Here is a 25,109-nt window from a genome sequence, read left to right as displayed (position 1 = left end):
TGTTGAATATACTCCGTGGCTTGCTCCTGGGTCACAGCAATTCCTTGAGGGGCTAATGCATAACATCCGGGCAAAGGGTTACCAACATCCAACATAGCATCTTCTGCCCAGGGTTAAAACTTTGCAGACGTTCATCAGAGCTGACAGAATATTATGTAGCTCAGTTCATGCCCAGTGGCTCGCCCTGTTGCAGCATTTTAGGTATAAATCATGTCTGAGAGTGTGTGAATCCTTGAAAACGCTACAGTGGCACAGCTGTACCATTTAAGTGCTTCAGTGTAGACACAACCTACAAAAATATGGGTGGGGTTCTCCCATCCCCATAGTTAATCCACCTCCCTAAGAGGTAGTACTATGTCCACAGAATTCTTCTGATGACTTGGTGGTGTCTACAACTGGGGTTATTTCGACATAGCTACATCTCTCTGGGGTGTGTATTTTTCATGCTTCTGAGGCCATGTTTCCACTGCCAAACTGAGTCAACCTAACTTACATCAGCATCCAGCCGCCGGAGTAGTCACATCATCTGTGCATGTCTACACTTTGCCCCTTGTGTCGGCGATATGCATCCTCACCAGCACTTGTCCTGTCAGTGTGGGGCATCGTGGGATGGCTCCTGAAAGCCAGTAACAGTCAACCTAAGCAATACAGTGTCTATATTGATGCTGTGTCAACCTATGTGTGTTGACCTTGACTCTACACTGCTCGTGGAGGCAGAATTATTAAGTCAGTGTAGGGGGGAAGTTAAGTCAGTGGGATTCAAATTTAAGTGTAGATCCTCCCATCGTTAGGTCGACATAAGCTGCCTTGTGTCAAACCTAACTCCGTAGTGTAGACCAGGCCTCAGAGATGTAGCTATGTTGATGTAAGTTCCCAGTGTAGGCCAGCCTTAAAACATGGATCTCAGAGAGCTGCTATTTAGCCTTAGGATGGCAACCAAGCAAGTGTTCCTATTCATAAATAAAACTTCTTTTATTCTCTTAGGCCCTGCTCTCATTGAAGTTGATGGCAGAACTCTCACAGGCTTTATTGATGCAGGATCAGGCCCTCAGTAGGGTCCACATTTGGTTTAATTCTTCCCACAAGGTCCCTGGGCTTGACTCAAATCTCCTGTTTCTCCAACAAGGTAGTTCCATTGACTTCAGTGGATTTACTCCTGTTTTACATCAGTTCATGTGAGAAGAGAAACAGGCCCAAACAGTGCTTGTCTATTAATATTCCCTAGCTCTTATACAGGGTTTTTCAGCAGTCAAGCTTAAAGTGCTTTACAGAGGTGGGCAGTACCATTATCCACATTTCACAGATGATGAAACTGAGGCACATAGAGGTGAAATGACTTGTGCAGGGTCACCTAGCAGGACAGTAGTCAAGCTGGGACTAGAACCCAGGTCTTCCGAGTCCCACTCCAGTGCTTTATCTGTTAGATTGCTTCTGGAGCAACATATCCAATATCAAGATGGTTATTCTGTTTACAGTATATGTTACGTTGAATACTTAGCTGCTCCCCTAACTATCACATCTAAGCACCTCACATCCATTAGTCAATTTATCCACAGAAGAACCCATTTTACAGCAGGTGACCTGAGGCACAGAAAGGCTAAGTGTGACTTTCTCAAGGTCACACAGGAAATCTGAGGCAGAGGAAGGAATTGCAACCAGACTCCTGAATCCCAGCTCTTGTGCCTTAATCACAAGGCCACCCTTTGCTCTCTCATTTTATATGCTTTGGGGCAAATTCACCACTACAATAAACAGATGTAACTGAAGAGTGGTTGTGTTCTTGAGAGCCCCCGAAGGCCAGATGGCATGTAGCAGTGAGCCTCAGCTGGCCTGAGCACCTCACACACTGTTACCATGATATTTATCCAAAAGGTGGCATATAACATATAATTGGAAAATAATAACTCATTGATCATTAATCCTCTTGCATGATGTACGTACAGTTAACCTACAAATAAGCACACAGATGTGCTGGAAATATGTGACTAAAATGTGTTTCAAGCAGGCACATCAGCGGGAGTTGGTACACAGGTTTTTTCCAGTCCAAGGAAAGGTGTCGACACCTCAAGTCAGGCATGGCCAGGGATGGTGGGCTATTTGGTTGTACTGGAGATTGCAGGAAGATCATTTGCATTGTAAAAATCACAAGTGGAGGATAAGTCAGCACAGTGTCTACACGATAACATGGGGTCTACAGCCAGCAGGGGAAAGGAACTTTATCTGGGGAGACATGTCAGAAGAATACATTTCAAAGGTTTCCTGGACTATAAAGAGAGGAGGACAGAACCCTGAAGTTATCTTTCACCTGAGGAGACAGAGAAACCCAAGCATTTTGGGCTCTGGAATTGGATCTTGGCTAAGGCCTAGCTAGAAATGCAGGAAAAATGGCTAGGGGGAGAAAACTTAGAACAAAAATCTCTAGTTTGTTAAGTTGGATTTTAGTTTTAGTAGCATATTTTCACTTCATTGTTTGCTTGTAACCATTTCTATCCCTATTACTTCTACCTGGTATCATTTAAACATGTGCCATTTTGTGAATAAACTTGTTCCACTATAAACCAGCTCCATGCAGTGATGGAAGGGAAGGCAGTGTGATAACCCCAGTTAATCTAAAAGGCTGCTATGTACTGCCCCTAAATAAACAGCAAACTTGATACGCTTTGGTGAATGCGACAGGTGAAAGTGGCTGTGTCCTGCAGAAAGATGTTTTCTGGAGGAGAACTCAGCACTGGAAGAGGCTGTTGCAAAGAGTAACTGAGCAGGGAAGCTAGAGTTGCCAACTTGGTAATATTTAAAAACTGACACTCCAGCAGGAGGACCGGAACCTCCTCTTCCCCACCCCTCCCCTCCAAGGCCCAACTCCTGCCCGGCCTATTCCCCCAAAGTCCCACCCCTGCCCCACCTCTTCCCCTAGTCCTCTCCCCTCCCCTACCCCCGTCACTCGCTGCTTTTCTCCTCCTACCCCCTGCCACCCAGGTCAGGAGGGACGTTTAGGTTGGATATTAGGAAAAAATTTTTCACTAGGAGGGTGGTGAAACACTGGAATGTGTTACCTAGGGAGGTGGTGGAATCTCCTTCCTTAGATATTTTTAAGGTCAGGCTTGACAAAGCCCTGGCTGGGATGATTTAGTTGTGGATCGGTCCTGCTTTGAGCAGGGGGTTGGACTAGATGACCTCCTGAGGTCCCTTCCAGCCCTGATATTCTATGATTCTCTGACTTGCCTGCAGAACCGGGGCTGGGAGCTGCAGCCACCTGACGAAGGTAGGAGGTAGCCCCAGCTGAGTAGGGGCTGGAGTGGGTGATGACCCAGCGCCTCCCCACCTTCCCTGCTCGCAGTAACCGGACTTTGGGTGTCCAGTCAGTAGATCTGACCGGACACAGTCAGGTCCCCTTTTCTATCAGACTTTCTGGTCAAAAATTGGGCACCTGGCCACTCTAGGGGAAGCCCAGATGAGAGCCATGGCTGTTGAATTCAGGGCTGCGAGCCACAGTGTCATGCCATTCTAGGCACTCAGAGTTGCAAAAGCAGGTGGTGACTGAGTCCCTTACTGCCTGGGTGAACCCCAAAGTGTCTCAGTAGCTCCAGTGATTAATTACCCTCCCTTTAAAAAATGGCTGCCTTATTTCCAATATGAATGTGTCTGGCTTCAACTTCCTGTCATTGGATCTCGTTATATCTTTGTCTGCTAAATTGAAGAGCCCATTATCACATTTTGTTCCCCATGTAGGCAATTATAAGCTGTTATCAAGTCATCCCTTAACCTTTGTATAGTTAAGCTAGACAAATTGAATCTAGCTGCAAGTGTTTTAATGTCACATACATGAGAAGTGACAAGGTGCACGGTCCCTATTATTAAGGTTGCCTGATGCCATTAGTTTTAGTCACTCATAACTTTACCAAACTGACAGTATTTGGGTTGAAATTTTACATTGCAGATGTCTGCCTCAGGTTGAATTTTTTTTGGAAAATGTTATTCCTACATAGAAAGAAAGAGTTAGATGATTTGCTCCCAGAACCCTGGAAGATTATGGCTGTTTTTGCTAATTGTGAAGTAATGAAGCACTAGCCTTTAAGGAAGAACAAAGTTATCAGAACAAGATGTGTGGGAGTATAGAGAAGGCCTGAAGGACCCGTGAAAGCCATGGAGTCTAGCAAGTGAGTAGTACGGCTATAAATGATTATGCCGGAAATATTTCTTCCCATAGGTCAGCAAAATAATGCGTTTTTTGGCTGCCGTTCTGTTCCCCTATTGGAAAACAATAATGAAGTCTACATGAATAGTCTGTGCTGCTTTCTTTAGCTTCAGAGCAGAATGATTGGACTGAAACCAGAATGGGATACAATTTGTCATCACTTTTGGGTGGAGACAAAAAATGGCCTGTCTTCTAAACTTTCACACAAAAAGAAGTCATACTTCTGACATTTGGAAATGTTTCAACTTCAATAAAAAACTGGAAATGTGGGAAAAAATAGTTTTTTGTGCCGTGATTTAGAAAACAGGCCATTCCTCTTCCCCCCCAACCCCCCCGCAAAAAAGAAATGGAAAGAAAAGAGATGAAAAATGTTATCCTTTTCTGGTCCCAGGTCAGCATTCTGCTCTTAAGCGCCATTTTCAGTTTACACCAGCTGAGGATCTTTTCCACTTTCACTTGGATCTTCCATGAGAATGGGCCAGATATTAATCTGCTGTAGATCAAGGCAGCTCCATTGAAATCAGAGCCACATTTGGTTCCTAGCGCACAGACTACTGTATCCAATATGGCTGGTGCTGGGGAGATGCCCAGCAAACCCAAGCTACTGAATATCAAGTAGGAATGTTGTGACAAAGTGGGAATTTTCTGTAATATTTTGATGAGTCCTACATGTACCTCAGTTTCCCCACTATAATTTGCATTGCTCACCCAGTTAGGGGAAAAGGTTTAAGTTTGCTCTCAGGGCAGACTAAGAGATATAGCTGTGTGGGTGTCACCTCCCTGTCTGGGTGGGGTGAATTGAGTTGTTAAGGAACTGATTGAAACTGACTCAGACTAACAAGGGGTCCAGAGAGGCAACCCAAGTTCCAATGACTCAGGAACTGACACGCAACAGAGGGAAGCTCCAGCCAGGGGGGCTGTGAACTCAGCATGGCCCTGCCTGGAGAATGAAGGACAGGCACACCCAGTGGGGAATATGTCTCTCTCTGCGCTAACCTAAGGACTTCCAATGCTGTGTTCCAGTTGACTAATAAACCCTGCTGTTTTGAAAAGGCTGCCTGGTGTCACTGCAAATACTTGCTGACAGGCATTAGTCCCTGAAGAGTGGACAAGTTTCTTCCAGCCATCTCTACCTGTCTCATCTGGACTCAGTGAGCAAAGAGCACAGAGAGAAGCAGGAATGCTGAAGTCCCAGCTGCGTGGCCTCCCCTGAAGGAAGAGTGAGATCTATTGGGGTCTGGCACATTGTAGTGGAGTCCCTCCAAGAGGCTGTTCATAAGCTGGGGCACAGCACCATTCTGGTGGGTCCGTGACAGACATCTAGGGCCCCAATCCTCCAGCAAACAATGGAAGTTAGGAGCCTAGATATCTTTGAGGATCTGGGCCTATGTGCCTACCCCCCTCTTCCATCTACATTACCGTGGATGAAATTCCTCCAGCCCCAGAGAGCAGCTCTTTGATGGGCAAGAAGGTGGCAGGGCTCCTTCCCTCCCAGAGGACGGAGGAGGCAGGAATTGGCTCTCTGTAAGCATATAGAGTAAGTGTGAAGAAAAGTCAACTCATCCCTTCAGAACTAAGCATAATGACAGATGCATCCTAGGACCTAGGACCTAAGGGTTACAGTGGACAAGAAGCTGGATATGAGTCAACAGTGTGCCCTTGTTGCCAAGAAGGCCAATGGCATTTTGGGATGTATAAGTAGGGGCATTGCCAGCAGATCAAGGGACGTGATTGTTCCCCTCTATTCGACATTGGTGAGGCCTCATCTGGAGTACTGTGTCCAGTTTTGGGCCCCACACTACAAGAAGGATGTGGAAAAATTGGAAAGAGTCCAGCGAAGGGCAATAAAAATGATTAGGGGACTGGAACACATGACTTATGAGGAGAGGCTGAGGGAACTGGGGATGTTTAGTCTACGGAAGAGAAGAATGAGGGGGGATTTGATAGCTGCTTTCAACTACCTAAAAGGGGGTTCCAAAGAGTATGGCTCTAGACTGTTCTCAGTGGTAGCAGATGACAGAACAAGGAGTAATGGTCTCAAGTTGCAGTGGGGGAGATTTAGGTTGGATATTAGGAAAAACTTTTTTACTAGGAGGGTGGTGAAACACTGGAATGCGTTACCTAGAGAGGTGGTGGAATCTCCTTCCTTAGAAGTTTTTAAGGTCAGGCTTGACAAAGGCCTGGCTGGGATGATTTAATTGGGGATCAGTCCTCCTTTGAGCAGGGGTTGGACTAGATGACCTCCTGAGGTCCCTTCCAACCCTGATATTCTATGATTCTGTGATCCGATGAAGTGAGCTGTAGCTCATGAAAGCTTATGCTCCAATAAATTGGTTAGTCTCTAAGGTGCCACAAGTCCTCCTTTTCTTTCTTCAGAACTAAGTGTTCCTCCGACGGTAACATGAGTGATAAGACACAGGAAGGCTCTGTTCCGCTTCTGTTGCTCAGCAACACTTAAGCGCATGCTGGAATTTCAGGCAGGGACCAGGCTGATAGGAATCAGCTTTTAATATCTTCTTTGTGTAATAACTGTTGCTTTCTCTCTGCTAATGCCCGCTCAGGCAGTTTGATGCATAGACCCCACTCTGCTACATCTTTCACTGTGCACAGAACATGCTGTATTATCCCATCCCAGCAGGCATTAGGATGGACTGATGAAAAAAGATATAATGATGAAGGTAAGAGAGAGCTATCCAGGGGAATTCAGCATCCCTAAGGCCACATCCACACCACAGAGCTTAGCGGAGTTCTTCTGCTGGCATAGTAACACCTCCATGAATAATATTAGCTATGCCGACAAAAGCACTCGTGCGTCGGCCGTTTTATCCACACCGACATAGTTGCTGTGGGTTTTGTCGGCATTGTTATGTTGAACATAGGAACATAAAAATGGCCAAAGGGTCAGACCAAAGGTCCATCTAGCCCTGTATCCTGTCTTCCGACAGTGGCCAACTCCAGGTGCCCCAGAGGAAATGAACAGAACAGGGAATCATCAAGTGATCCATCCCGTTACCCATTCCCAGCTTCTGGCAAACAGGGGCTAGGGACACCATCCCTGCCCATCCTGACTAATAGCCACTGATGGACCTGTCCTCCATGAACTTATCTAGTTCTTTTTTGAGGAAGTAGATGTTGGCTATAGGGTGTGATTTTTTCACATTCCTAGCTGACGCAGTTATGTCGCACAACTTTGTAGTGTAGACCAGGCCTAGGTTAAAAAAAAAAGTCAAAAACTCTACGATGAGGAGTGTTCTGATCCCCTCCTTTCCCTTGGGTTTAAATTAAACACACCCAGGAAACTCAGTCCCAACAGAGAATGCGGCTATACATCACAGACGTCAGAAACAAACTTTTTTTTTTTACCAGAAAACTCATCTTGACATAAAATTGCAAGAAACTGAACAGATGAGGCATTTTCAAAAATTGAATGATATTCAATGATAGGTGGTGAATGGGGCTGGAATCGACAAGAATGAATGAAGCCATCCAGTTACAGCCCTGGTTCACCACTGCCCTGCACCTTGTCTAATCGTTCTCACTTATGCCACATGTAAAATGTTCCCAGATCAGAATGGTAGCAGTATCACCAACCCCAGTTGTTCAAAATCCATGAGTTGGATCCCCCCAAAATCATGAGATGTTTTAAAAGCATAACATTGGGGTTCTTTTTATGTCTTCGACTGTCATCGTCTTTAGCTATCACGTTTTCAAGCTTCTCCCCACAGAAGTGTGGGCTAGAAACGTACTTTATTTTAAAATAAAAGCGATGGTCTCACCCAATAACAGGGCTCCAGGAGCTGGATCTTAGGAAAAGCACCAAATATTGGGTGAAAATCATGAGAATTGGTGGTAGTTCTTGGCACTCTCTTTGCACATGTGTGAATGATGATGCAAGCTTCACGGCAGAAGAGAACGAGGCTCAAAGAACCTGAACCCAGGTCTCCTCTTTGATTCAGCCCTCTCTTTTAGCCTGCACATCCTAATTGTATCCAAGTCTTGTCACTTTTTCCTTTGCCACATTTCCAAGACCAGATCTTTTTCCCTTCCATTCTGCTAAACTGCTCATCTAAGCCCTTCAAGCTATTTGCTGCACACACTTTTTGCATCTTGTCTTAACCTACGCTATAAGTGGGGAAAATCAGGAGTAAGGTGATGAGGTTTTAGACCCAAATCCCCTTTTCTCACTCAGGCTAGCTGGATGCTTCATATCTCTTTTCTCCACCTCCATATTTACTTTGCTACCATCTGGTTCTTTCAGGACTGTTTTCTATGCAGAATAAACCAGCCCCCACAAACGGGTTGCTACACAATGCACTCCAAAGCCTCTTGCAATAGGGGTCACCTCTCTAAATTTCTCGTATATGGTGCTTCCAGTCTCTGCAGTGCTGCATAATAAGTCAAGTTGGCACCCAAGTTCAAGAGCATTATCCTTGAACCACGCCAGAAGCAGATGCCATGTGCATCTCATCCTAAAAAGAAGCCTTGATTATTCCCTTGGCTTTCACTGCACATCATGAATCACAGTGGAGTCTCTTGGTGACCTTGTAGTCCTCCTTCAGTCAGAACTCCCATAGAAGTCAGGGCTGGTCTAAAATGCTGCAGTGACCTACACCTAATGCAAACCCACTTATTTCACTGGAATCACATGGAATATGGATCAGCCCAGAATTTGACCTCAGAGTTTTGACTGTGTGTTAATACAGACTCCTAAAAACAACCAGGCAAGGAAGAGAGGAGTATTTTGCTTTTAAGAGGGGCTAGTATTCAAGAGGGGGGATAGTTTAGTGGTTAAGGCATTAGCCTGACCTATAGGAGAGCTAGGTTTGACTCCCAGCCGCACTACAAACTCCTTGGGCAAGCTGCTATTTCTCTGCAGTTTTGAGACGTTCAATTTTATGAACACTTCCACTTCCATTGAGTTTATGAAATAGGGGTTCTGTTGTAGACAGACAGACATGAGGGAAGGATTTGACTATTTTTCAGCTATACACTGTTCACCACAGCAACATGTATGGCTTGGGGGATTTTAAATAACTAGGCATTTTAGCAGATGCAGCACAGGTAGGAGATGAAAAGTTAATGGTTGTCTCTTCTGTAGAAGTTAACATTTTGTGAGATTTTCAGAAAGTAATACAATCCATAGAGAAAGAGAGTGTACAATGCCCCTCCGGTGATACAACACAAGACAATGATTAATTCATATAGCCCTGGTCTACACTGGGGGCGGGGGGGGGAATCAATCTAAGTTATGCAACTTCAGCTACGTGAATAACGTAGCTGAAGTCGACGTACTTAGATCGACTTACCGTGGTGTCTTCACCACGGTGAGTCGACGGCTGCTGCTCCCCCGTCAACTCCGCCTGTGCCTCTCGCGGTGGTGGAGTACAGGAGTCGATGGGAGAGTACTCGGGGGTCAATTTATCGCATCTAGACTAGACACGATAAATGGATACCTGCTAGATCGATTGCTGCCCGCTGATCCAGTGGGTAGTGTAGACATACCCATAGAGTGCTAACCACCAGGCAATAAATACAGCTGACATTTGAAATACAGTCCTCTATCATTTCTCCTAAATCCAATATTTTACTGCAACTTATGGCAGAAACTTGAGTAAGGACAGACACTGAATGGAAATGTCATTAGGTTTTGTATCCGTATTCATTATGCAAATGTTTCATTTTCATTCTGAGAAGCTGTCATGGCCAGCAATAAACTTTATTGTCCCAGAAGAAAAACTCATGTGGTAAGAAGCAAAGGTGGGGAATGAGGAAGATAATGAAATTCTTCCTTATAGATGAAGAAGCAAAACTGCAGGGAAGCATCCCAAGAGAAGCAAACTGCAAAGGGCTGGTCCAGAGTCAAGAGCATAAACACTTGAGAAGACACAAGCGGGGCTAGGTGCTCAGCTCCACGGATGTCATGGAGCTCCCCTGAATTCAACGGACCTATGCCAGCATACCCCCACTGAGGATTTGAGCTGCAATTCCCAAACAAAAAGAAAAGGCACATGTTCAAGTTCAAAGACTGTGGAGACACTGATCTCTAGGGCCTTTACTTTTAACAGTCACTGTAGGGATCAGCAAAGGTTGCCTCCCACTAAGCCAGAGGTGGCCGACCTGAGCCTGAGAAGGAGCCAGAATTTTACCAATGTACATTGCCAAAGAGCCACAGTAATACGTCAGCAGCTCCCCCATCAGCTCCCCCACCACTCCCAGCGCCTCCCACCCACCGGCAACTCCACCAATCAGCGCCTCCCACCCCCTGCCCCCCAACCCCCCACACTTCCCGATCAGCTGTTTCGTGGCGTGCAGGAGGGTCTGGGGGGAGGGGGAGCAGCGAGGGCATGGCAGGCTGAAGGGAGGGGGCGGGAAGGGGCGGAGTGGGGGCAGGGCCTGTGGCAGAGCCAGGGGTGGAGCAGTGGGCGCCCCCCGGCACATTGGAAAGTTGGCACCTTTAGCTCCAGCCCTGGCATCTGTGCCTGTATAAGGAGCCGCATATTAACTTTGGAAAAGCCACATGGGGCTCCAGAGCCACAGGTTGGCCACCCCTGCGCTAAGCACTTATCCAACAAACCCAGGTCCTGATTTTTGTGTCAGGTACACTGGCATAAATCAAAAATAACTCCCGCAAAGTCCATGAAGTTACACCAATATAAAACCAATGTGTGAAGTGAATCAGACCCCTAGTTTGTCTCAGAGTTATACAGATATATATTTAAACACAAATCAATAATGCTCAGACTTCTACAGAACTTTAATCCAACTTTCAGACAAAGGAAACTTCCCAATTGTTTATGCTAAAAGATAAGCAATAGGGTTTTAAATTGTAGGGCCCAATTCTCTTCTCCCTCAAACTGGTTTGATGCCAGGGTAGCTCCACTGATTTCAATGATGTAAATCAAGAGTAACTCAAAACTCCACTGAGGTCAGTTGTATCAGTGATAATGAAAAGAGAATCAGACCCTAATTGCTAGGTGTTAAGACTTTTAGGATATACTGGCCAAAATTCTGCTCTCACGCTGATGTAAATCTGGAGTAATTCTACTCAAATCAATGGATTTATTCTGTATTTACACTAGAGTGGACACATCTTGGTTCTGTGGTCTCTTCCCTAACTTACTTTAATGTTCTCTTTCTCTTCCCAACTCAGTAAAATTTTGAGCAAGGTCACCCTGCCCTTCTGGAATTTTGGTGCATCTGTAAACTGTGGACTGTAATTAAATCATTCAGTGTTTCCTGTATTAATCCAGTGCTACCTAATGCAAAAAAGCCACATTAGTTACAGAAAGGAGAAATGTTACTAGGTTCCATTAGAAAGAGTGTTATTAGCAGCAGAAGTTCACTTTAGAGTCAGCTGGTAATTGAGTCCATCTAATGAAAACAAAGAAGTCTTACACTCTACAAAATGATAAGGGTCTTTATGAAGTCCAATAGCAAAATAAAATGAGCTCAGGACTAATTATAATGAATCACTGATTATATATTGTAAAATGTAACAGCTCAAAGTGGCTTTCCAGAGAGGCTGGTTAATTATTAGTAATATGAGAATTAGAAGTAAGAGGCCTGGTTTTAACGTCACCTACCGCAGCGTAAATCAAGAATAATTCTAATAATGTCAAAGGAATTACACGGGCGTACGTGAGATTAGAATCACGTCTGATGTCCTACTAGCTTTTTCATCATATGCCTGAGCTGCTTTGTAATGTTGGCGCCATTTATACTCCTTGAAACATGTACATTAAAAACAAATTCAGACTCAGAACATCGTTAGTGTTATTCTTCAGATAGGACCTTTTGTCACTGAAGTTTGGGTGGTGACATGGATTAAATGGAGGGAGTTGGCTTAGATGTCATCTCCCTTTCTTGTCTGGGACTGTGGTTTTGAGTCTGATCCCATTGGCACAACCCAGCCATCTAGTTACATCTGAATCCAAAGAGCCCAAACCTACAAATGTCCCACACTGATCTATAGAGGAGGCAGGTCTGTTACCACTCCCAGAAAAGGGACTTTGGCCTGCTGCAGCCTCCGGTGATGATGTATCATATAAAAAGCCCTAGAGAGGCTGGACACATGGGTAGGAAATTAAGAGAAGTTCAGAAGATCCCCTGACACCAAAGGGAGTTAGGCACATAATTACCTTTGAGGAGCTTGGCCTAAGTCCTTTAGCTGAGACCACTGCCTATCATGCCGACCAATATTATCTCATTGTTTCCTTACATTGCCCCGTCTGTCTGTCAGTACCCATCTGTTGTCTCTTGTCTTATACTCAGATTGTTAGCTTGTAAACTGTTGCTCCTTTGAAGTCTGTGGAAAAATGCCATTTTGCACCAGCTCATGATCTGATCCCAAATCTGTTTTACAGAGGACAAGCATGTCTCTAGATTGCATGGATGTACATCATTGCATCACGGTAGGTCTAGAACAACAATCATCGTCCATTTGAAAACAAAATGAGGAGTATTTAGGACTCCATTCCTGTCACTGAAACTTATTGAGATAGCCTGCATTACTGGAAGAACATGTTCTCTGTGCAGTACTCCAAGACAACCGTAAAGACATTGGGTAATGTGGTATATATCAGTGCATATTTAACCATTGGTTTCATAAATGGGAAAAGGACTCACATCTAAAGTATAATGCACCAATCATTTATCATATAACATCTATATTTGCCTAGCACCACGAGATTCCATGCACTGGACACATGCAGTACAAATCAACCTTCCTCCTATGAATTACCACATCAGTTTCAACAGGATACTGCACTTCTTTAATCATAAAGAAGTGATACACCCTTGCAAAGTGTTATTGAACAGTTGCAATATTCCACCCTAGAGGAACCCTGGTCTCCACCACATACACTCCTTTGTAACTTGTTTGTATATTTGGGGGCGGGGGTGGATGCTGCATAAATGCAATATCTCAGCAATCTAATCCCTATCAATTTGCAAGCTTTGGTCTTCTCTTAATTTCCTACCCATGTGTCCAGCCTCTCTAGGCCTTTTTATATGATACATCCTCACCGGAGTTTGCAGCTTTTCCTATTTTTGTATTGTTAGTTACGAGGCAGAATGGCCCTTTAAAGGAGATGAATTTAGCCTCACCTCTGACTAATTAGCTGCCTCCCCATAGTGGGATTTGATGCAGGTAAAAGGGAGTCGGTTCCACTGAGCGGAAGAAAGGATAATGAGACCTTCAGGGAGCAGACAGGCAGGAGGTGCAGTGTCAGGAGTTTTTCACACTAAGCGGCTAGAAAGGCCTGGCTGGAGCTACCTGCAGTGAATGGAAGGGGCAGAAGCCTTGAAGAGGGAAAGGACTGAGGAAACATTGGACAGCAGGAGCTGGGTCTGGGGAAAAATTGTTGGAACTGCAGAGTGGGACAAAGTTTTGTTCGGGTTTGAGTTAGTTGTTGAATTGGGATGTTATCGCTTACAACCAGACTTCAGAGTAAGAGGGTGCTGGTTTTGAGAACTCCAAGAAAAGGAAACTGAGGAGGGTCTGGGTATGAAAGCAGATTGGGTCTGACCCTATTCCAAGTAACCTCCATTAATATCTGTTAATTCATCTGCCATTCAGCACTTTAATGCAGTTGTTAAATAAGATCAAACCTACCACAAACCTTTGCAGTTCTCCACTAGATAGATGCATACACTCGCTTTTGTTTAAGAGGGTAGTGTGATCCAGTGGAGACAGCATGGCTCTAGAATTCAGGAGACCTATGTTCAATTTGCAGCTCTGCTACTGATGGGCTGGGCAAGTCACTTAACCGCTCTGTGCCTCAGTTTCCCCTTCTGTACAAATGGGGATAATGATACTTGTCCTCCCTTGTAAAGTGCTTCGCAATCTATAAAAGAAACTGCTATATAAGAGCTAATTATTATGGATTGCAGCCAGTTTTCTGTCCAAAAGGGAACAGGCCAAATCCTCATCTGATGTAATTCAGCATAGCTCCTTTGAATTTATGCTAATTTGCACCTGCCGAATTGTTAAACTCAGTTATTTTATCAAAGTAAATTTTAATTATAGTTTTGCAAGAAAAAATACATCAGTTGTTGTTCAAATGTTTTATTAAACCCCAAATATATTATGTCCACTGCTTCCTCTGTACCCATTAATTTTGTAAATCCATCAAGAAAATCATCACGTGTCTGGCAAGATTAGTACCTTAGAAATTAATTCTGCTTATTGCTCACAGTTCTTTTATGTTCAAGGAACGTTAAGAGGGTTTGTTTTCCCCCTGCCTCCTAATATTTTAGATTTGACAGATGCTTGTCAAATATTCAATGCCTGAAGGGTCAATCAGAACTCACCACCTTAAGTGAATTAGGCATGGCATTGTACTGTATTTCCACCTGCATTTTAACAAATGCAAGGTCAGTTTCAAGTGTTAAGTTCAGCATGTTGGTAGGAAATGAGATTATTAAATAACTCATCATTTTCCATTCCATTTGATCCACCCAGCCTATGAGGGGGTGGAAAGACACTGCTTCTGAATAAAGAATGCAATGGAAAAGGTTGAGATGGGATACGTAAAAATCCATTTGATGTATCTATCTCTTGCTGAGTAGGAGACAAGAAATGTCCCATTGCCTTTGAGTTAAGAAATTAGCCACGAGAGTAAAAAGTCCATTTCTCTTTCACAAACAGTTCCCCACTTTATTTAAACTAATAATACTTAGCTCCTGACATAGATCCAGTCCCCCTTCTGGTTACCCACTGCACTCTCTTTGGTCACTCGATTACAGACCTAAAAGTGGCAATTCCTCAACAAAAAACCTTCAAAAACAGACTCCAACGAGAGACTACTGAATTGGAATTAATTTGCAAACTGGATACTTGAATATAGGATAGGCTTGAATATAGACTGGGAGTGGATGGGTCATTACACAAAGTAAAACTATTTCCCCTTGTTTATTTCCCCCCCTACTGTTCTTGTCAACTGCTGGAAATGGCCCACCTTGATTATCACTACAAAAGGTCCGTGTGTCCCCCCCACCCCTGCCCCCGCTCTCCTGCTCGTAATAGCTCACCTTTCCTGATCACTCTTGTTACAGTGTGTATGATAACACCCATTGTTTCATGTTCTCTGTGTATATAAAATCTCCCCACTATATTTTCCACTGTGTGCATCCAATGAAGTGAGCTGTAGCTCACCAAAGCTTATGCTCTAATAAATTTGTTAGTCTCTAAGGTGCCACAAGTACTCCTTTTCTTCACTGCACTGCTGTGACCCTCTGTTCAGATCAGAGGAGGAAATATCTTTCCCCAGCTTGAGCACACCTATTGTTCATTCAAAGCACCATGGTTTATTGTTCTATTGTTCATTCAAAGCACCATGGTTAATATTAAGTATCTCCCCATTGTCCTCAGCCTGAGGAAGACATGCTTTTCAGGCTGGTAAGACACAGGGAATACACATAGAGAAGAAGAGCTCTGTGTAGCTTGGAAGCTTGTCTCTTTCACCAACAGAAGTTGATCCAATAAAAGATATTACCTCCCCCACCTTGTCTCTTGTTTATACAGACAGATCCCCGAATGATATATAGGCACGTTCCTTCCTTAGATCACAGAACATGTTACAAAGAAAAGTCAGGACCATTTTGCCCATGGGGAAACTGAGGCACTATACAGGGAAGCAACTTGCACAAGGTACCCAACAGGTCAGTGGCAGAACTGAGAATGGAAGCCAGGTCTCATGACTCCCAGTCCAGTGCTCCAGCCAGGGAATCACACTGTCTCCTCCTCAGAAAGCTTCCTTATGTTAGAATAATATTAAGGGAGAAGAATGGCAACCTTTAAGCTTCAGAGTAACAGCCGTGTTAGTCTGTATTCGCAAAAAGAAAAGGAGTACTTGTGGCACCTTAGAGACTAACCAATTTATTTGAGCATGAGCTTTCGTGAGCTACAGCTCACTTCATCGGATGCATACTGTGGAAACCTTTAAGCTGTAGCCCAAGACAGACTGTGTGACAGAAGAGAGGAAACTCAAGATGAGAGCGTATGAAACCAGCAGGGCACAGAATACAATGTATTCCTTTTTTATGATACATTACAATTAACTTGCTTGTGTGCATCTGACTGGCCTCTCCAGGATGAAAACAGAACCGCTGAACTGGGTGTCATAGGTCCTATACAGCCAGCAGAAAATGGAGATTTTCCTTTAGGCATTAGTGCTTTTGGAAGTCTATTTTTGCTGCCGTTACTGTGTGGTACTGCAATGTGGGTTATTAAGAAATGTGATGTCTTAGGTGGGCATGGATTTGTTACGATATTTTTATTATTATCTAGCTCTTATACAGTGTTTTTAATCGGTAGATCTCAAAGCACATTACAGAGGAGGTCAGTATCATTTTTCCCATTACAAATGGGGAAACAGAGGCATGGAGAAGGGAAATGACTTATCCAACATGACCCAGCAGGCCAGCGGCAAAGCCAGGAATAGAACCCAGGGTTTCCTGAGCCCCAGTCCAGTGCTCTAACAACTAGATACAATATTAAGCCATTCATAATTACTGGTGAGTATTTCCAGTCCAAAATCAAGAGATGAAATAAAGCAACAGCAAAAAAAAATATAGTAATTAAAAAACAAATATCATTAACTACCATATATCTGAGTCCATTTTATAAAATAAAATTTAAAGGATTTTATCTTTAGACCGATTGAAACAGAAGATCACTGTAATTTAAAAGAGCAAAAGATGTACCCAGCAGCAGTTTGGGGCCAGACCCTCAGCTCATGTAAATCAGTGGAGCTCCACTGAAGTCAAAGGAGCTAGGTCTGTTGACATCTGATGAGGATCTGGCCCATAGTTTCAGATCAATAGATGGCTTAATACTCTAACTGGATACCTGCCTTGCACCTTGGCGAGTCGCCTACACCAGTGCAAAGTGGAGGTAGATGGACGTGAGTGTGACGTGGTAGCATTTTACACTCACTCTGCGCTGGTGTAAACAGCACCCGGTGCAGTGCAGAGGAGAATCGGACCCTTTGGTTCAGATTCTGAACCAGAGTAAATCAGGAGTAAATCCAGTGATGTTAATGGCCCAGTTCACTGGGCTGGCGTAAATCAGTGTCGCTCCACTGCAGTCATGCACTGAGGATTTGGCCCATTATATATAATTCCTGGGCAGAGCTGGGGCCAGGCATAAGAAGATTAAGCAATTGCTTAGGGCCCCAAACAGCTCAAGGCAGCCCCTTACTCCTTTTTTATTATAAGAATTTGCCTGTTTTCGTATTGGGGGGGTGGGGTGGGGGGGAGGAGAATATATTCCTGCTTAGGGCCGCCAGTGGGCTAGCACCAGGACTGCTCGTGAGGCCAGATCCCCAGCTGGCATAAATCAGCGTAGTTCCAGAGAAGTCAAAGGAGCTGCGCCAATTTACACCAGCCTAGGATCTAGCCTTTGGGCTTTGTGGAGCTCAGCTGCTTATCTGCTTTTCTTCCCATCTCCTTTGATTCTCTTCTCCCCTTGCCTTATCCTCTCCCGTCCCTGTTTCCTGATGGGCAGACTGTATTCCCTGGCTTTGCTAACAACCCCCCCCCCCCCAAGGGAATCACTACACTGACAATACACGTGCCTAATGCTTGGATAGCCCTTTTCATCTTCAAAGCAAACCCCCACACCTCCGAATCTTCATAACAGTGGTGGAAGGGAGGCATTATCCTATTAAAATAGAGAAAGAAGAAACGCTGCAGAAGAATTGGACTGCGTTATCCATAAACATCTGGGTTCTTCACAATTAACTTTAATAATACATTTTTCTTTTCCAAAAGTCGTCACGTACATCTGTTAACCCTTGCAAAACCCCAGTGAGGTTAAAATATCCCTATTTTACAGATGGGGAAACTGAGGCACGAAGCGAGTGGTTAAGCAACTTGCTGAATATCCCAGTGATTATCTGGGAATGTAACTCAGGAGTTTCGGGCTCTTGATCTTGTGCTCCGACCACTAGATCGTGTCTTAGACCTTTTCTACACTGGGGACAACCCCTGGTGCAGACAATATAAACCCTTACAAGCTGCAATTTGCAATGGTGCAGCTGGCTTCTGTGTCAAGCAGGGGTGGTCGCCACTGGTGAAAACAGGGGCTTTCTGTGCTACAGTTCAGGCTGGTGCAGCTAGGCTGGTAGCTGGTCAACAATGACTGAAATCAGGGCAAATCTCCAATGCTGACGAGTTCTCAGTCTTGCCAAACAAGGGGAAACACCAGGTTTGTACAGGAAGGGGAAGATATGAAAATCTGGGAATAGCACAAGATCAAAGAAAGACGGGGACCACCCTTGCCAGAAATGGAACTGTGATTGCTTAAACCACAAATCAACTCTTGAACCTCAGGGATTCAGCTTCCCGACGGAACTTACAAAAAAGCCAAACAGGGCCTCAGGAACCCAATTCCAGACAGAAATGATGGGCCAGATTTCAGCTGATATCACTCCACTGATGTCCATTTACACCCGCTGAAGACCTGGCCTTTTAATTGCTAAATTACATTAGAAATGCTGGAGCAAATTAATCATTGGCACACCTTGTACAAGTGGATGGAGTGACACCAGGGATTTATTTGGACTGGAGCCTTCATAGGCTCATTAAAAATCAATTTGATTCTAGACAGCAGAATTTTCTTGTGTGAGAAAGGGGAGAACTGTATTGTTCACTTAACAGCTGACTTAATGCCTTACACCCACATGGCCAACAGTTACTATCCCTTCGTGTATACTCCCCATACTGAACAGGTCAAAGGCAAGCCACCTATCCCCAAATGCATCGTGGCCTCAGCCATATTGTCTGGGAGTTGGATCTGGCAAGCTAAGCAGGACTGGAGTGAGCTAGTTTGCATAATCACTGCAGGGTGGTCTCTAGCCTTTACCCACAGCTGGGCCAGCTAGCCTGGCTTTAAAGCAACACCAAACTTGAGCCAGAGGGTTTTGTGTGTGTGCGGATGAGGTGGGTAAGAGTATTAGGGATGACATCCAAGTAAAAGCCCACGTTAATGCTGCAGGGAAGACAGCCCCTAAGTAGCTTGTCCACGTTCACACAGCATGTACTATGGCAGAACAGGGAACCAAAAATCACCTCTCCTGAGTCCTAGCCCAGTGGAACTTCATCCATCTCCTTCCAGCCCGAACTATATTTTTTGTGTTGAGAGATGTCCCAGTGGCCTGCCCCCTTTCTGTTCCCCCAGGGTCATTTAGGGGACACTGTATGGCCTCTCTTCCTACAGGTTTCAGAGTAGCAGCTGTGTTAGTCTGTATTCGCAAAAAGAAAAGGAGGACTTGTGGCACCTTAGAGACTGACCAATTTATTTGAGCATGAGCTCCTATAGTGCAGCTTGGGAGACGTACCAGGTCAAGCCAACTCTCCTCCACAATGCAAAGGTTCTTCAGCATAGAATAGAAACCCCCTGGCTTTTCCAGCTCCAGCCACAGCAGGTAGTAGACTCTGTTAGCTCCTAACACACCCACTAGAGGGCAGACTCTCAAAGGTGCCCAATTCCCTTTGGCAATTAACCAGAGAAGAATATCGAATTCCCATTGGTGCCTTTGACAATCTCCTCACTGTGATTATCTTAGCCAGCGGCTTTAGGAATAACTCATCTCCAGATCCAGGGCTAGGAAAGGACTCCAGTTTCAAAGCCCAGATGTGTCCATGCTAAAACAATCTCTCCACCTCTATGTGTTGGGACTGTGCTCCAGAGAGTTTGTTACTTGAGAAAACATATATTCAGCCTCACGTCACCCGTTCAGTTCTTTCAATCTGCATCCACAATCTTCAAACCTCTATTTCCTTAACACTTCCACATAAATCAGACACAAGGGTCAGAAAAGGCAGCCTCATGTGTGCCCGTCAGTTGCTAGGGAGCCCAGCAGATGAGCAACAGATTAGATGAGCTCCCTTGAAGCTCTTTCATCTCGGGGGAAAAGGCTGTAAAATGAGCAGAAAATTGTTCAAACGCCAACAATTTGATTGTGCTCCAGGAAAGTCTCAGATGCAGATAAATCCCCAGTGATAGCATCAGACGCTGCTGCCAGTCCTGGCTCTAAGAAAGCAAACGGGCTGAGATGGAAACTCATCCTTTCCAAAGAGGTGGGGGGCGTTCACTATATTATTTGGCATATGCAATCCAGGAAGCCAAGCCACAGCGTTCTTATCAACAACGTTCAAGGCACAAAGACCTCCAGGAAGTTGAGTCAGTTAGTAGTCACTTGATGAAGATGTCTCTCAATATTCTAGCATCCTACTGGGAGTTTGGTAGTATTGTACCCAGCATCTGGCATCTGGAACAAAACACAATTTCAACTGATTCTCATGCAAAAGAAAACCAGATAAAACCTCCATCTACTGATGCCAGCATGACTGATCCTTGTGTCTGCTTTACACAACGGCCATGTGATCAGATAACTTCAGAAGGCCATTCATCGTTGACTGGCACGATCAGACTTCAGCATCCAACTTTCCCCTCTTCTCTGACAGAACTAATGCTCTTCAGAGCTTCTTATTCCACTGTTATGAAATGAAGGGTTTTGGTGTTGGGGAATTCTGCTCTGTTATACTGATGTAAATCTGAAGTCAAGTGAAGTGACTCTGGATTTATACCAACATAGCTGAGCAGAATTTGACCCCAAATCATCATCCTAAAACTTCGCCCTCAATCAATGGAGTGGCACGCTAAAACGAGATTTAGGAGCTGGGGAACGCTAACCTAAAAACAGTGTTATAATCCTTCAGAGTAGCTTGCTTAACATCCCAGCACGATGACTTTAGTGGCCTGATGAATGATGCATATTCCATAAATAATCCACCCTAAGTGCCTGATATCCAGTTGCTCTGTTCCTCCCTTTGGGAAGGGTCAGGGGGCATGGTGGAAGGTGGTTTTTAAGCCACCTTTGATATCTTATCACCCTGCTGCAAGTAAAAGCAGCCTCGGGGCTACTCTACCTTATGCTCTGCTTCACATGGTCCCCTGTCTGCCCTGAAAGGCAGAAAATACCCATAGCAGTTCTGATTGGCCCCAACACCACCCTTTGGGAGCAGGTTGGGCATAGAGACCTGGTGGCAGCTCTACAGTGGCTGTGAAGGCATTTGCAACAGGGGGTATTTTCAGGAGACTGTTTCTGAAAACAGTATGCTGCCAGAGATGCAGAAGGAGACTTTAATAACACACCACCTCTTGCTTATATAGCACTTTTTGCCCATAAATCTCAAAGCACTTTACAGAGGTGCTCAGTATCATCATCCCCATTCCACAGAAACTGAGGCACAAAGAGGGAGCATGACCTGCCCAAGGTCACCCCAGCAGCAGAGCTCAGATTTCCTGAGTCTCAGTTCAGTGTTCTATCCACTAGGCCACAGTGAGCTGAAAGTTTAGTGTAAATGAGAATCAGACCATAAGGCTAAAATGATCAGTCCAGCCCCTGGCCCGAGCACAAGGCAGGCCTTGCTCTTCCCAGTCTGTGGACCCCAACGGCTGGAGATAGGGTCAGGGGATGTGATCATTCCCCTCTATTCGGCATTGGTGAGGCCTCATCTGGAGTACTGTGTTCAGTTTTGGGCCCCACACTACAGGAAGGTTGTGGAAAAATTGGAAAGAGTCCAGGGGAGGGCAACAAAAATTATTAGGAGGCTGGAGCACATGACTTATGAGGAGAGGCTGAGGGGACTGTGGTTATTTAGTCTGCAGAAAAGAAGAGTGAGGAAGGATTTGATAGCAGCCTTCAACTACCTGAAGGGGGGTTCCAAAGAGGATGGAGCTCAGCTGTTCTCAGTGGTGGCAGATGACAGAACAAGGAGCAATGGTCTCAAGTTACAGTGGGGGAGGTCTAGGTTGGATATTAGGAAAAACTTTTTCACTAGGAGGGTGGTGAAGCACTGGAATGGGTTACCTAGGGAGGTGGTGGAATCTCCATCCTTAGAGGTTTTTAAGGTCAGGCTTGACAAAGCCCTGGCTGGGATGATTTAGTTGGGGATTGGCCCTGCTTTGAGCAGGGGGTTGGACTAGATGACCTCCTGAGGTCCCTTCCAACCCTGATAGTCTATGATTCTATGACCCATGCCTGCCCAGACCTCTTTGGGCAGCTCTGGTGGGGCTTTTCCATGGGGCTGAGCTCTGTGTACCACCCAAGCAGCATCCTGCTGCTGTTTGCCCATGGAACCATACTGACTCCACAGCTTGGCGGCATCCATATCTGCAGAGCCCAGGGCTGGATTTGAGCTCAAGATATGCTCTGGCTTGGTGCAGTCCATTTAATGTCTGAGTGATACTTCCCTATTACCATTACACTGGTGAGGTCTTGGCTGCTTCCGAATATTGGTCTGAAATGAAAGAGGCTTACTATAGCAGTGTCTAAATCGAAGGCGGTGCGTGTGTGGGACGGGTTTTAAAGATGATACTGTTAATTATTATTGGGTTTGGGGGGTTACCATAGTACCTATGAGCCCCAGTCGTAAACCAAGATCCAATGGTACATGGTGCTGCACGGCTCTGCAAGAAACTCCACCTTCCTGCATTGTGCCATGGACTCCACTGGATCGCTCTGTAGTCCCCATCCTAAGGGCTCTTGTGACATGCTGGCTAAAATTTCCCTTCTTTCACAGGGGGCTGGAAGGATTGTTGAGAAGTCATCACACTCAGCCCCTCGCTGCTTGTTTGTTTTAGCTCTGAAAAGCTGGGCAGACATCCAGCGGTCAAAAGTAATGTAATTGCACATTATCCTACACCGGCGTGCAGGAAAGAAAAGCATTGAATTCATTCTGCAATTAAGCGGAAGCCTGCTGGACACGTGGCTAGATTCTCTCCCCTGTTTTCCTGCCACTTTGCAATGCTCAGGTGGTGCCCAGAGTCTCTAACTGGCTCGCTGAGATTTTCCCAGCATAGGAATGCCTACATACTCCAACTCACCCCACAATCTAGTGTAGGAGCATGTCTAGGGGGTGGAGGGGTAGAGCACACCTGAGCTTGGCCAGTTCTTAGCTGATGCCTGGTCTCTTGGGGACCATCCCTACCTAGTGTATTTTAGAGAAGCCTTTAGGCTGCTCTGACTTAGAGCAGGGCCAGGCCAAGGCAGCTAGAAGGAATCAGGAAGTTACAGCTAGAGTTGTGCAAATAATGGATTTTTCTTTTTGCTGGCAAATAGAAACAAAAAACCAACAACCAACCACCACCACCTGAGGGGCGGAGGGAGCAGTGTTGTTTGGGGTTGAATGCAAAATGACATTTTTTGAAATGTTTTAGCAAATCCAAAAGTCAAAAAAAAAAGTTTTGGGTCAAACTAAATATTTTATTTTGACAATATCATTTTGACAGTTTTTAAACATTTTTTCTTTAAAAAAAAATCCAAACCACTTGCGTGTTCCAATTTTTTTCCCCCAGTCAAAACAATTTGGCAAAGCCTGCAGGAATTTGTGAAATGTTTTCGTGGTGCTGAATCTCCATTTTTTCACCAAAAATAAGTTTTGTCTGAAAAATTTCACCTAACTCTAGTTATCACCAGTTCTTTGACGGTCCCCTCCTCTCCTGGGCTAAGTAGATCTCTGTACAGGAAGGAATCTGGCTCAGGTTATTTGACAACCCCAAGATTAAAAAGAAGTCCATGCATAGAGGACAATCTGAGTTAGAATTGAGCCCCCCCCCCCCTTCCACCAGCTGAAATTTGCTCCCAGGCCTTAGGGTTAGGATTTATTTCTGCCATGAGAGCCAGCACACTAAAATGTGTCTTTCTTTTCTAGGCCCCTTTGTGTGCAAGATGGTCCCCTTCATTCAGACCACGGCAGTTGTGGCCAGCACCCTTACCATGACATGCATTGCTGTAGAGAGGTACCAAGGAATAGTTCACCCACTGAAGATGAAGAGACAGTACACAAACAAGAGAACCTACAAAATGCTAGGTATGGCTGAGTATATATGTAGGGTAACTGGTAATGGGGCATGGAGTTTTGCACCTCTACAGTATTGCAAACTCCAAATGTTCAAAGATCATGAGTCAGGCTCACCAAAAAACATGAGATCAGCTTTCAGATCATGAGATTATGTACAAATAATAGATTCAAAGTTTTTTTTTAATTTGCCCTCTATTTAAGGTTTTTTGAGCCTATAGGGTGCACTGAGGTCACATTTTTGAAGCTTTCTCCATAGCCACAAGGGCTAGAAACTTACTTGTTCTTTTTAAGAATGAAAGCTGAAATCATCCCATATCCACTTGACTCCAGGAGCTGGGACTTTAAGGAAAACAATAATCATCATGAGACTCATGACAAAATTGTGAGAGTTGGCAATGCTGTCTCTAGGACACGTTCAAATCCAACCCATGTTGGACAAACATAGGGAAACCCCCATGGAAGCTAATAAGGGAACCTTCCCATTAACTTCCATGAGCATTGGCTTTGAGCCATTCTAGGTTGGCTGGTTTTTCTCTTTCATGAAAAAGACAAGTCATTCAGACTGAAAGCACATGGTTTCTTTTTGTGTCTGGCTAAACACAACACTGGGCAGGCCTGTAACAGAGGTGAGTTCTCTCACACAAACACACCAGTGCATTACACAATTTAATCCCTCACTATTTTCTTGAGTCCACTGTGACAGTCTGATTCTGCTCTCATTTACACCATCTTTACATCAGCATGATTTCAGTGGAACTATTCCTGATCCCCCGCCTGCTCCATCATGGAAGTGTGGGAAGAATCAAGTTTTACATTGCTGCTTTCAAGCTCTACAGAACTATAAAGACAGTGGGACTGATTCTGATCCTCTTACTCACCCTGAATAGCACCTTGTTACATGAGTGGCCTCACTGAAACCAGTGCTGTAGGATCTGGTTTACTTTTGCTATTAAAAACCATCGGTTTCAAAAAAAGTCTCAGGTCAGTGACGTGTGTTTTTTGTTTTAATTGGATACATTTAAATCACATTTGAATCCCAGGT

General features: G+C 44.7%; 1 protein-coding gene across 1 annotated transcript in view; it reads left to right on the top strand.

Moving 5' to 3' along the window:
• Positions 1 to 25,109, top strand: part of LOC144257725 (pyroglutamylated RF-amide peptide receptor-like) — an 83,878-nt gene that overhangs the window by 45,443 nt on the left and 13,326 nt on the right. The window contains exon 2 of the mRNA XM_077805811.1: positions 23,918 to 24,076. Within this exon, the coding sequence (XP_077661937.1) occupies positions 23,918 to 24,076 (159 nt within the window). The remainder of the gene's footprint in view (positions 1 to 23,917; positions 24,077 to 25,109) is intronic.

Source organism: Eretmochelys imbricata, chromosome 26 (genome assembly GCF_965152235.1).
Source record: "Eretmochelys imbricata isolate rEreImb1 chromosome 26, rEreImb1.hap1, whole genome shotgun sequence".
NCBI lineage: Eukaryota > Metazoa > Chordata > Testudines > Cheloniidae > Eretmochelys > Eretmochelys imbricata.
This window is presented reverse-complemented; position numbering and strand designations above follow the sequence as displayed.